The 12,398-nt window shown below is 37.3% G+C and overlaps 1 protein-coding gene across 1 annotated transcript in view; it reads right to left on the bottom strand.

Annotated features, from left to right (window-relative positions):
• Positions 1–12,398, bottom strand: part of VPS4B (vacuolar protein sorting 4 homolog B (S. cerevisiae)) — a 39,748-nt gene that overhangs the window by 18,573 nt on the left and 8,777 nt on the right. Inside the window, 4 exon segments of the mRNA XM_011953594.1 lie at positions 1,943–2,062; positions 5,648–5,715; positions 8,499–8,655; positions 9,991–10,102. Coding sequence (XP_011808984.1) covers positions 1,943–2,062; positions 5,648–5,715; positions 8,499–8,655; positions 9,991–10,102 — 457 coding nt within the window.

Genomic DNA, 12,398 nt, shown 5'->3' with positions numbered 1-12,398 from the left:
TTTAATTTTTTAACGTGTATTAGGAAAACACTTTTTTCACTTATAATAGGCACAAAGTCTTTTCAATAACGTTACTAAGTAAAAATATGTGAGATGATTTAAAGTTCAAATACAGGCAAAATAATCTCTGGTGTTAAAAGTCGAGAAAGATGACCTCCGGGAAGGAATGAGGCAGAAGGCTCCTGCCAGGTCTCTGGCAGTGCTGTTATTTCTGGATCTGGCTGATGACACTGGCATGCTTGCTTTGTGATAATTAAGGAAGCCCAACACCCAGGGGCTCCTGTATGTCTCTGTGTATTTATGCAATACTCCAGTAAAAATGCTGTTCTAAAAAATAAGCAAAGAAAAAGTAATGGTACACATACATGGAAAAATTCATGAAGACAATACATAAACGATTTATGTTTGAGAAAGACTGGTATAAGTAATATACCAGAAAATGAGTTCAACCATATTCTTGTGCTTTGCTAGGATTACGATGTCAACTTTTCTGCTGTGAGTTTCATACTCCTGAAGTTGGGTTGTAAACTACACCTTGAGGTTAGGTGGACAGTGCGTGACCTACAGGCTTTTTGCTCTTCATCACTGCTCTATATGATATGACTGTGTGGACTGCTCAGTCTGAGGCCTACATTACAGATTTGCTGTTGACATAAACCAACATGTTTACAAAAGGAACACCTCTGTCTGACCGTCAGATTGTGGGTGTGGCCATATTACAGACACAGGCTATCAGTCACAAGAAGGATAATATAAAGGAATGGTTTAGCACAGACATATCACTTACTGCTGGAACTAGAACTTGTAAGTTTTCCCGGATGGTAGGTCAGCAATATTCTCTTCACAGTGATAATGAAATGTTGTTTTGCTACTAGAGGATATGCACTTCCTCTGAAGCTGTTAAGTGATTCTTACTTCTCATTTTAAGAAATGGAAATATTCTTTAAAAATTAATACATAACCAGCCGGGTGCGGTGGCTCACGCCTGTAATCCCAGCACTTTCGGAAGCCGAGGCAAGAGGAACACGAGGTCAGGAGATCGAGACCATCCTGGCTAACACGGTGAAACCTGTCTCTACTAAAAAATACAAAACATTGAGCCGGGCGTGGCGGCGGGCGCCTGTAGTCCCAGCTACTCAGGAGGCTGAGGCAGGAGAATGGCGTGAACCCAGGAGGCGGAGCTTGCAGTGAGTGGAACACGAGGTCAGGAGATCGAGACCATCCTGGCTAACACGGTGAAACCTGTCTCTACTAAAAAATACAAAAAATTGAGCCAGGCGTGGTGGCAGGCGCCTGTAGTCCCAGCTACTCAGGAGGCTGAGGCAGGAGAATGGTGTGAACCCAGGAGGCGGAGCTTGCAGTGAGTGGATATTGCACCACTGCACTCCAGCCTGGGCGACAGAGCAAGACTCCGCCTCAAAAAAAAAAAAAAATTAATACATAACCACTGCAAAAATTCAGATGAGAGTCAAAAGTAAAAATCTCCTATAATCTTATCTCCTAGGCATACATTAATATTTCTATGTCAATCCAATTATACTTACTTCTCAGCATACACATTTAACAAACATGGAATCATACTATTCAGTTTATGACTGCTTTTTGGTCTTTGTAATAGATGTGGACATTCTTCAATAAAATACAATGCAGATTACAATTTATTAATGTAGATGTACACTCTATTTTACTGAGGGCATAGTATTCTACTGCATGTTGGTGAATTACCCTACTGGTTGACATTCAGGTTGTTTTTCAATATATGTACTGCAAATATGGATATGTATAAGAAACAAAACATCTTGTATAAAGATAAATCACTACCTTTTAAGAGTCACAATTTATTTCAGATAATTCATTAGTGACAAGAATGACAATGCTTTGCCTCAGTCATCAATGAACTTTTATAAACTCATGAAATAAAATTATTTAAAAGTTATGTCACCTGTAAAAAGATGAGGAAATTTAATAGGCAGTATCACAGCCTCTTTCAGTGCTTCTTTGGCTCCTTCAAGTCCAGCAACGTCACTCCATTTCACATTTGGTCGTTCTATAACAATAGCACCTACAAAAAATTACGTTATCTTTAAATTAAGAAAGACTATTTCACCAAAGTTAGAAGAAAACATGAAATAATGATGTTAAGGAAATGCACTATAAAATTGTCTGGGAAAGTTTTATGTACTAACAATCTTTTTGAGATACTGTGAGGAGGAAGCAGGTGTTAGGGAGAAGTCAATAGGACTAGGGACCAGGTGGATGACTAGATAACCTTGGGCATGTTTCTTTACCCTTCTGTTTCAGCTTCCTCATTTGTGAAATGAAAATAGTATCATCTGCCCGAACTACTTAGATAGGTTGGTGCAAAAATTAAATGACATAATGAATATTAGGGTGTTTGGAAAAGCACCAAACGTTCCGTAAGTTGGTTATATTTGAATACATTGATTTCGGGGTATCAAAAGTACTTGTTCTACCATTTCTCCTGTTAATCAAAAGAAAAGGGGATCTAATCTTCTCCTCAACCACTGAAAAAAAAAATGCTTAACAAATTTAACTCAAGATAGGCAGATAGACAGAAGGGAGAAGGAAAAGGGAAGAGGAAAGGAAGAAATGGAAGCAGATGATGGGAAAGAGAGAAAATATACCCCTGCAGATTTGCAATACTTTCCTAAGATTTGCTGAAGTTTCTATTTGGCTGCTAAATAGATCTATTTACAACTTTTGTTAATTAACAAAGTTAACTTACATGGAAGATTTAGCTTCTGAATGCAGTATATTCAAAAGCCAAAGCAACTACCGCAGTAAGAATCCAAGAAGGATGTCTTTTAATATAGCCTACTGACAAATTTTCTAGTTCTCTTTTATCAAAAGCTTTTCTAATTTTCTAGAATATGGAAACTGTTCCACTATAAAAGATGAAGCAGCCTGTTCTGAGATGGCATGTACTTAGTTGTCTTAAATGTAACAGAACACCACCACTTATACAATCTATTACTTTATGAAATCAGTTCTACTGATTGTTTCTCCTTGTTAGGAAAGATAATCTGTTACTCTAAGACTAGTTACTCAGCAACTTCCCTAAATTATGAAAATCTTCAGCTACTAGATTAAAATTAAATGAAATCATAAGCATTTTGTATTACAAAAGTTCAGACTACCACAAAGTAAGAAAAAAGTAAATTCACTTCGTCTTTTTTATGTTTCATCAAGATTAGTAATCCTAGGGTTTCATGTCAGTTAAACAAAAGTAAACTTATTTTATATATGTACACCATCTGACTAACTCAAGATTTTCTTCTATAAATTTTAAAAATATGTCATGATTTGTTTTCATATATAACTAGTACTTTTAAGTTAAAAGGTGACTTTGGAATGTTTACTGATAAACAATCTCATACTAGACATGGTTTGCAAAATTAAAAAGGGGGGATGGGATTACTGAAACATGCTAACAAATGGAATGTACTTCAGTGATATAAATTTATCCAGTCTTTGACTATACTATTTATTACACTAGTATATTATTTAATCACAAAAATTCACTGAATAAAATTAGCTAACAGAAAACTCAAATCACAAACCAATTCTTAATTTTAACAAATATACACTTAATATCATAATCTAAAACAGAAGTAAAAGATTTAAAATACTGTTCAAAAAACAAGGAAAAATTCAAAAAATATGTAATAGTATGAAATCCAGCAGCAAACCATTAAAAAGTAGGAAAAAAAAGGATATTCAAACATAAAAGGCTAGGACTCCTTTCATATTCTATTTCATCCTGAAATTTCAAATACATTTCCTCATTTAAATGTTTTAAGTATTTGGTTTTTGTTTGTTTGTTTTACATTTCTGGCCCTTATCATAAGTGATACGGAATTTAGAGAAATCCCTATTAAAAATTGGTTGTATCGGCCAAGAGCGGTGGCTCACAACTGTAATCCCAGCACTTCGGGAGGCTGAAGTGGGCGAATCAGTTGAGCTCAGGCGTTTGAGAGCAGCCTGGGCAACATGGCCAAACCCCATCACTAAAAAACAAAAAACAAACAAACTCAACTTAGCTGGGCATGGTGGTGTGTGCCTGTGTTCCCAGCTACTTATGAGGCTGAGGTAGGAGAATCCCTGGAACCCAGGAGTTTGAGGCTGCAGTGAGCCATGATCGCGCCACTGCATTCCAGCCTGGGCGACACAGTGAGACCCGGTCTCAGAAAAACAAAAAAGAAAAAAAAAATGTATCTTTTTCAAAATTAAAGATATACAAAAATATACTGATTTTTAACTGGGGCAGGGAAACAAAACCAAAACCAAAAGAGCAGACAGAAAAAGTATCTTGCTTTACAACTGGAATAAGGCCACTTGGCACAGACCACTGGGTTACCCAATAAATGCCAACTGAGTCAGCAATGCATGCCAGCAGTTTCAGGTGGTGGGGACGTGGCAGTGTAAACTAAAGTTTTCGCCCCTGGACTAGACCTACCACTGAGGTTGCTGGCACCTAAAGATGTTTTCTATCCTCATTACCTGGTCTGTTGTCAACATATTATCCTACAGTGTTTTCCTAGACAGCCCAGTAGGGTAGGCAAGACAAAAATATTACCAAAACGAAGACACTAGTATAGCAAAGCTAAAAGTCTGGTTAAGGTAGGTATTTTCACTACTCAGTAACCAAGTCTGAACCTATACAATGGAAATCCTTCCCAGTTATGCATTCTATTTGGTAAGATTCAAATGAACAAAATACATACTACCATGGGGTGAGCAAAAAATTCAATCTGAAAAATTGTTAGATAATTTATTTCAAAGAATAATCCAATCTCAGCAATTAACAAAGCCAGCCAACAAATAGATGCCTTTTTAGATAAACAGAGCTACCATTTATTGAGTCCCTAGACTTCGTCAGATATATTAGGTAGTTTTTACACTGTCATTAATCTTAAAAGCCCTGAAAGGAAGCTATTGCTCATTTCTATTTTAGAGATGAGGGACTCTGACTCTGAGAGGCTCGGTCACTCACTCACAGTGATAAAGTTTCTAAGTGGCAGACCCTTGAACAGAATGAAGATCTGAATGGAGCCCAAAATCTGTGTCCCCTCCGCTATGCCACTATGCTATAGTAGAACAGAATGAAAGGGCTTCACAGGTGTGGAAGGTAAACACAGAAAGCTTAAACACTTAAATGTAAACAGGAGCACTGAAAAGCAGATGAAGAGCAGTTAAGAAACAAAATAAACTATCAATAAGTGAGCTACAGCAATGGCAATGGCAATAAAAGTCACGTGTAAGTCCTAACTTCTGCTCCCCTCACAGTAGTAAATTTTAATACCATCACATTTTGCAGTGTGCTAAGAGTATAAATGTTACCTTCTCCAAAAGGGGGCAAATAAACAAATCAAAGAGCAAGTTGACTGAGAGCCTTTTAAAAGCAGATACGAAGCCAACAAAACTTTTACTATATAAAAAACCATGATCCTAGAGGGCAAACCCTAAAAAAATACTCTAAACAAAGCCAGCACATGACTACTGGGAACCAAAGCCAGTTCTTAAACTTCATTTAAATATAGAGGGAGAACAAAAACAATTCAAATAGACAATTCACTTTGAGTCTTTTTAATAGGACAGTAAATTTAAAAATGAAATCTAAAGCAACCTTGAAGTTGATTCTGTAGTTTCTTTTTTTCAGGGTCATCAGATTCTCCTTCCCCATCACTGTCATTCCTAATAAAAAGAATTTAATATATTCAAACGATCACTCATTGCTATCAAATAAGGCAAAAAAGAAGGAAAAAATAACCTGAAATATCTGTAATTTAAGTGGCAAAATCAGACATTTACATTAAAAGCTATGCTTACTTAAAGAACATAGTAAATAAAATAGGAAGCAGGCACATTATCATCAATAGAGAATCATGTAAAGGAAAGGGACAAAAAGACCAGAATGAAGTCAGGAACTAGCTCCAAATTCCCATGACATATTTAGGTGTGTATTAATTCATAAATGCATGCCCCACACATCACTCCATGAAGGATTCAAGATGAATTACAGGAGACTTGCAAACAACAACAGTGAAAACATCAGGACTGGGCAAGATATAAATTAGAACAAGAGGTCACATTAGGAGGAAAAAAATCTGGAACACTAATTATCTAAGGTACGAAGGTCTACAACCCTTAGTCTGGGGGTTCCAAAGGACAGACGAAGCTTCTTGAGGACAATGAACTATACTCAAAGAACAAGTAGGTCGATCAAGGCATTTCATATCTAGGAATTTATCTTGAGGAAATAATTTTAGAAAAGTTCAAGGATTTGACCATAAGGATAATCACACACACACCCTTTGCAAAAAGGGAAAAAGTAACATATTATAGGGACTAGCATATGACAGGATACATTGCAACATTTAAAAGTGATGTAGAAATAGGTTATTGGAAAGATGTTTCTGATACAATGTTAAGTATAAAAGTGATAAAGCCAAAAATAAGGCATTATATCATTTTAAAAACAATAACATATAAAGGGGGATAAAAGCATGACATATTTTATGCCAAAATGGAATTGCCTTGGTTATCACAGGATGGTGGGGCTGTGGGTGAGGCAGACACTGCAAAACAGATTCACTTGACACTCACTTTAACCTACTATCATGCTGTCCAGTACTATAAAGGCTGTCCTTATTACAAACAAACTGCCGTTTCTCATCCCCCTTGCAGTTAGGGTTCCACATGAGACCTAAATTCTTCCAAGAAGGTGGGGGCTGCTCACAAGGAGACAGAATCTTCAGGTGAAGGCACTGGTTTTGCTGAGGGAGCTGCGCAGAGGTTTTACTGCCTGCTCCCAAGTGCCATCAGTGTTAGCAGAGTTGTTGGCAACAGTGGGATCCCTACTCGAACAACCTTGGTACTGCTGGCCATTTCTCCTTGTGATCCAAGTCTGATTCCCTGGCCCCACTATTCTGTAAGGTAATACCTATAATACATCCCTTTTTGCTTAAATGAGCCCAAGTGGGTCCTACTGTAAACGAAGACTGCTGTTCAGTACAGGAGAAAAACTGGCATCACCTTGTCAGGTAATCGTCTCAGGAGAGATCCTTACAGGATTTTCAAGCACGACCAGAAGAGCTTCTATGGACAAGGGAAGAGAAGTTTCTGCTGTCAAGGGAGTTTCAGTGACAGCTGGAGGTCCCAGGCCGTCACCGTCAACTAAATTCTTCCCAATATTTTCACTTCATGTTTGGAGTCCCTGTTTTATACTAAATGTCCTCACTTTCATGTAAGAAACCCTACGTTGAAATTCAGTAATTCATCAGATCGGACTATCACCTGATTTTTGTTATGTCAATGTTATCGACGAAGAAGATAAAATGTTGTTCGGGTCTCACAGAAACTCCCTAGTTCCCCAATCACATCTTGAACACAGAATATGAAACCTTGAGCTTAAGCTTATCATTTCCTTCAAACTCTGCCACTTAGTTTGGAGCAGCCAAGTCAACGCTGGTTCTTATATTCCTCATGTCCTTCTAAACGGTCAAAGCCCCCAAAGCACTGCCTAAAAGGCACTTCATTCCTTGTGACCACAGGGTATCGTTTAAGTAACTTGCGCCACTGCATACCATGAACAATGAGAACCATATCCTCTAAAGCTGAGCAGAACCTCCCTGCTTTCAAACCCAACCAGGCCAGATAACTCCATCCCAGAGTCTCATTTTCTTAAGGATCTGTTACCTGGAACTACTGGCATCAATTAATAGGAGAGCCAGAGAGGAAGTGGTTAGAATATGTTCCCAGTGCTGAGCACAAACTTGGCATGCATATGTCATGTACCGAATAAACAAATTCTGCATCTAGAAGTGATACATCCCCCATCTAGGAAGACATGCCAAAAATCAGTTTCAATGTTTATAAGTTATGCTGTGCTGTGTTGCTTTCTTTACAATGACAACATAAAGCAAGTCTAACACAAATTCACATCAAAAAATTTTGCATAAGGTATCTGAAAAAAATTTACACTGTTGGAGTTACTTTTCATTTTTTCCATATGGTCAAAGGTTTAATTTTCAGGTCACTCTTATAATCTTAAGCTTCGATATTAGCTAAAGGCCAGAGGGTAACTGAGTGCTGTTCCTACAAGTATTCTCCCCTACTACTGGCAGGCAGTCAGGAAGGGTTGTTTGAGGAATATCATCCATTAAGCTTGGCAAACTAGGGGTCAGCAGACTTTTTTTGTAAAGGACCAAACAAGTAAGTATTTTAGGTTTCATGGGCCACACAGTCTCCACACAACCACACAACTTTGTTGTCATGGCATGAAAGCAGCCCTAGACAACAATATGTAAAAGAATGGGCAAGACTGTGTTCTGATAAAACTTATTACAAAAACAGGCAGCTGGGCAGCTTTGGTCCATGAGCCACAGTTTGCTGACACCTGTTTTAATCAAGAGAAATTTATTTCACAAATGGAAAGCTAAAAGCCACAATAAAATTGAACAATTTTAAACACGTACCCCTTCTCATCTGCTGGACTCGGCTGTCCTTCTTTCACTGGCTTCTGTGCTTTTTTCTCTTTATTTTTTAGGTACTCCTTTAGTTTTTCTGCTCTATCAAGATATTCTGTACACTTTGCCCTGATACTTTGCTTGGCTTTATCACCCTGTGCTTCATCTATTAAAGGGAAATGAGAGAGATTTTTTCCATTAGTATTCTGTGTAGAAAGGTTTGAACTCTTAAATATGTATTTTTTAGACAAGGAAATTCTACGTTGGGAGAAGGAGGGAAGATCATCTCTAACTCATCGTAGTCAATGATTATCACCTCTTTTCTACCCCTTTCCCCAGCAGGGTTGGAGACCAACAGTGGGTCTGAGTCAGAAACAATCTGAGCAAGACAGCAGGGTATTTTAAGTTAATGTTAACTAACAGGAAACTATTTAATATTCTGAAGCTTTCACACTCTTCCCTTACATTTTTTGCAGATAGTTCAAAGTTGCTTGTCTTCCACAAACCCAATTATAAGGAAGACAAACAGAAGGAAAGCAGTATGAATCATTTCCATGAATGTCTACAAAAGCTTTATTTCAGAAGAGTAAAGTGATGGAAATCCCATACATTCTGTGTAATACCAATGTCATCATTTTACTACATGAAGGCCTCTATCAGAGCTGTTTTCAGTGTGAACTTTGGCAACACATACAGTAGATGGGATGAGCCCCACATAGCTTACAGGTTATGACTCATTCTTAGCTTCACTTTAACATAAAACCTCAAAACTAAATGAGAGAAGTTCAAAAGAACATCTTCAATTATCCAACTACATTCCATTTAAAAGCCATGAAGGCTGAGGTTTTATCCATTTTTTTCTATTGTATCCCCAGTGCCTGCCACATGGTAAACACGCAATACATATCTGTAAAGACACAAATAAAATGTCTCCCAATCTATTTTCCTCTGACTATACTACATTTTAAGATGTTTAGGTATACCAAGTAATAACTATGATGGCTGTCACATCTGCTAGCTAAGCCTCATTACTGGCCGGGCGCGGTGGCTCAAGCCTGTAATCCCAGCACTTTGGGAGGCCGAGACGGGCGGATCACGAGGTCAGGAGATCGAGACCATCCTGAGCAACACGGTGAAACCCCGTCTCTGCTAAAAAATACAAAAAAACTAGCCAGGCGAGGTGGCGGGCGCCTGTAGTCCCAGCTACTCAGGAGGCTGAGGCAGGAGAATAGCGTGAACCCGGGAGGCGGAGCTTGCAGTGAGCTGAGATCCGGCCACTGCACTCCAGCCTGGGCGACAGAGCAAGATTCCGTCTCAAAAAAAAAAAAAAAGCCTCATTACTTAAAAATCACTAGAAAAAAAGTGGACTTTCTTTTTTCAAAATTTTTTTAACAAATGGATAGTTTAGAATTTTCTGGCATTATATTTCAATTTTTTAGATATGAAATAGAATAAATTTTTCTTTTTGTGTTTTTAAATAAGATATAACCGATGGCCTCACATTTCACGACATGAAGAAAATACTGCACAGCATGCTGGTAGAGCTGAAGGGCTTCTTCGTAGTTCCCAGCCTTGTCTTCTTGCGCTGCTTTGCTAGCCAGATCTATCGCTTTCTGTTTGAGGGAGGCAAAATAATAACATTTAAATCAAAGCATAAACATAAATTTGAAGTAAATAATCATATTGAAAGTTTTATTTTTTTTTTTTAAGCTTCTTAGCCTGCTGGGCTGTTAAAGAAAACAAACAAAAATAAGTAAAAAATAAACAATAAGTAAAAAAATCATTTTTTTCTAACCCACAACTGTCTTTTATTATAAATTACAAGTTGATAAGATGCAAATTACATTTGTTATATGAATAAATGTTACTGAATATTACTTTAGTACCAATCGCTAACATTTACATGTAATTTTCACTTAGCTAAAGTTAATTTTAGGGCTAACAAGAAATAATAGAATCTGAAAATTCAAACTAAACAAGTATTTAGGGAAATTCTAAAAAATTAAATGCTGCTTTAATCTAAAAGATATAACAACAGTGGAGATGTAAATGGGGTGAAACCCCTTCAGAAGCAATGGGGCAATGAAATATCAAGAATTTGAAAAACACACATATATTTAAATCCAGTAATTAACTAAAAGGTTTACTGAGCAAAGATATTAACCAGAGAGGTCTTTCAAATAACAAAAACAAAACCTGGAAACCTAAATCATAAAGATGCCACAAAACAGAATATCAAAGGATCACTAAAATAATATTAAGAAATATTTGTAATAACATGGAAAGTGCTAATAACGGGCATTTTTAAAAAGCAGGACACAACTTTTTATATGTAGCATGAATTTATTTGAAACAACAGCAAAAAAAAAAACAGCACAGGAAAAAGATGGGAAGGAAATTTAACAGAGCTTATCTTTGACAAAACTTCATAGATTTTTCATTTTCTACTTTTTCACATCTTCTAAAAAACATGGACTACTTTTGTGGAATTATTTTTAAAACCTCCCAAAATAAATCCATACTAATAAAGCCAAGAGATTTTTGAAAATGATGCAAAAAGTCAGTCAATGGCACCGAGTCAGGCTTTTGAAGAAGTGGTGCTAGAGGAACTAGACATCCATAAGCATACACCTAAAAGAATCCTGACTTAAACTTAATACTTCCTGCAAAAATTAACTCAAAAATGGATTGCAGAATGAAATGTAAAACTACAACATTTTTACTCTTATTTATTTTGTTGAGACGGGGCTCCATCTCACTATGTTGCCCAAGCTAGCCTCAAACTCCTGGGCTCAAGTGATCATCCTGCATCAGCCTCCCCAAGTAGCAGGACCACAGGTGCACACCACTGCACCTAGCTAAAACTTTTAGAAAAAACATGGAAATCTTAGGATCTGGGGCTGGGCAAAGAGTTCTTAGATTTGACATCAAAAGCATACTATATTAAAGAAAAAAAAAATGGTAACTGGACCTCACGACAAAACTTTTGCTCTCTGAAAGATTTTGTTAAAAGGATGAAAAGACAATCTATAGACTGGGAGAAACATTTGCAAAACATATCTAACAAAGAACCAGTATCGAGAATATATAAAGAACTCTCAAAATGTAACACATATCTTCATGTGATAAAACTACACAAACACAACCACACCCACACACATAAAAACACATGAGGACAAGTAAAACTGGGAAAATATGAGTAAGAGTGGTGGAATATATCCATGTCAATATCCTGGTTGTGATACTGTCCCAGTTCTACAAGATGCTGCCGCTGGAGACAACTGGATAAAGGGAATGCCGGATTCTCTGTATTTCTTACAACTGCATGTGAATCTACAATTATCTCAAACTAAAATTCTCCTGAGCTCAGGAGTTCACGACCAGCCTGGGCAACACAGTGAAACTCCATCTCTACTAAAATACAAAAAATTGGCCAGGCATAGCGGCATGCGCCTGTAGACCCAGCTACTTGGGAAACTGAGGCAGGAGAATTGCTTGAACCCGGGAGGCGGAGGTTGCAGTGAGCCGAGATCATGCCACTGCACTCCAGCCCAGGCAACAGAGTAAGACTCCATCTCAAAAAAATAAATAAATAAATAATTACATTTAATTTTTAAAAATATGCACAGACACATACAAATAAAGGGCAAACACGATTTATTAAAACATTCCAACAGGGTTAATTTAGGTCATAAAACTTTCAACGGAAATAGGTGCCAGTAAAAAAAAAAAAAAGACAGTTGTTAAGAGATATTAAAAAGTAAGTACATAACGTAAGCCAAAAATCATTCAAACAATGCAAAAAACCAATTAGTGTAAGAATATTACATTCTGGGGCAGTGGAGCATGGTAGCTGGGCTGAGATCTGTAAATGGGAGGACAGGTCTCCCACTGGAAGACCATGCTTCC

This window comes from Colobus angolensis, unplaced genomic scaffold, assembly GCF_000951035.1.
Source record: "Colobus angolensis palliatus isolate OR3802 unplaced genomic scaffold, Cang.pa_1.0 Scaffold369, whole genome shotgun sequence".
In the NCBI taxonomy this organism is placed as follows: Eukaryota; Metazoa; Chordata; class Mammalia; order Primates; family Cercopithecidae; genus Colobus; species Colobus angolensis.
This window is presented reverse-complemented; position numbering and strand designations above follow the sequence as displayed.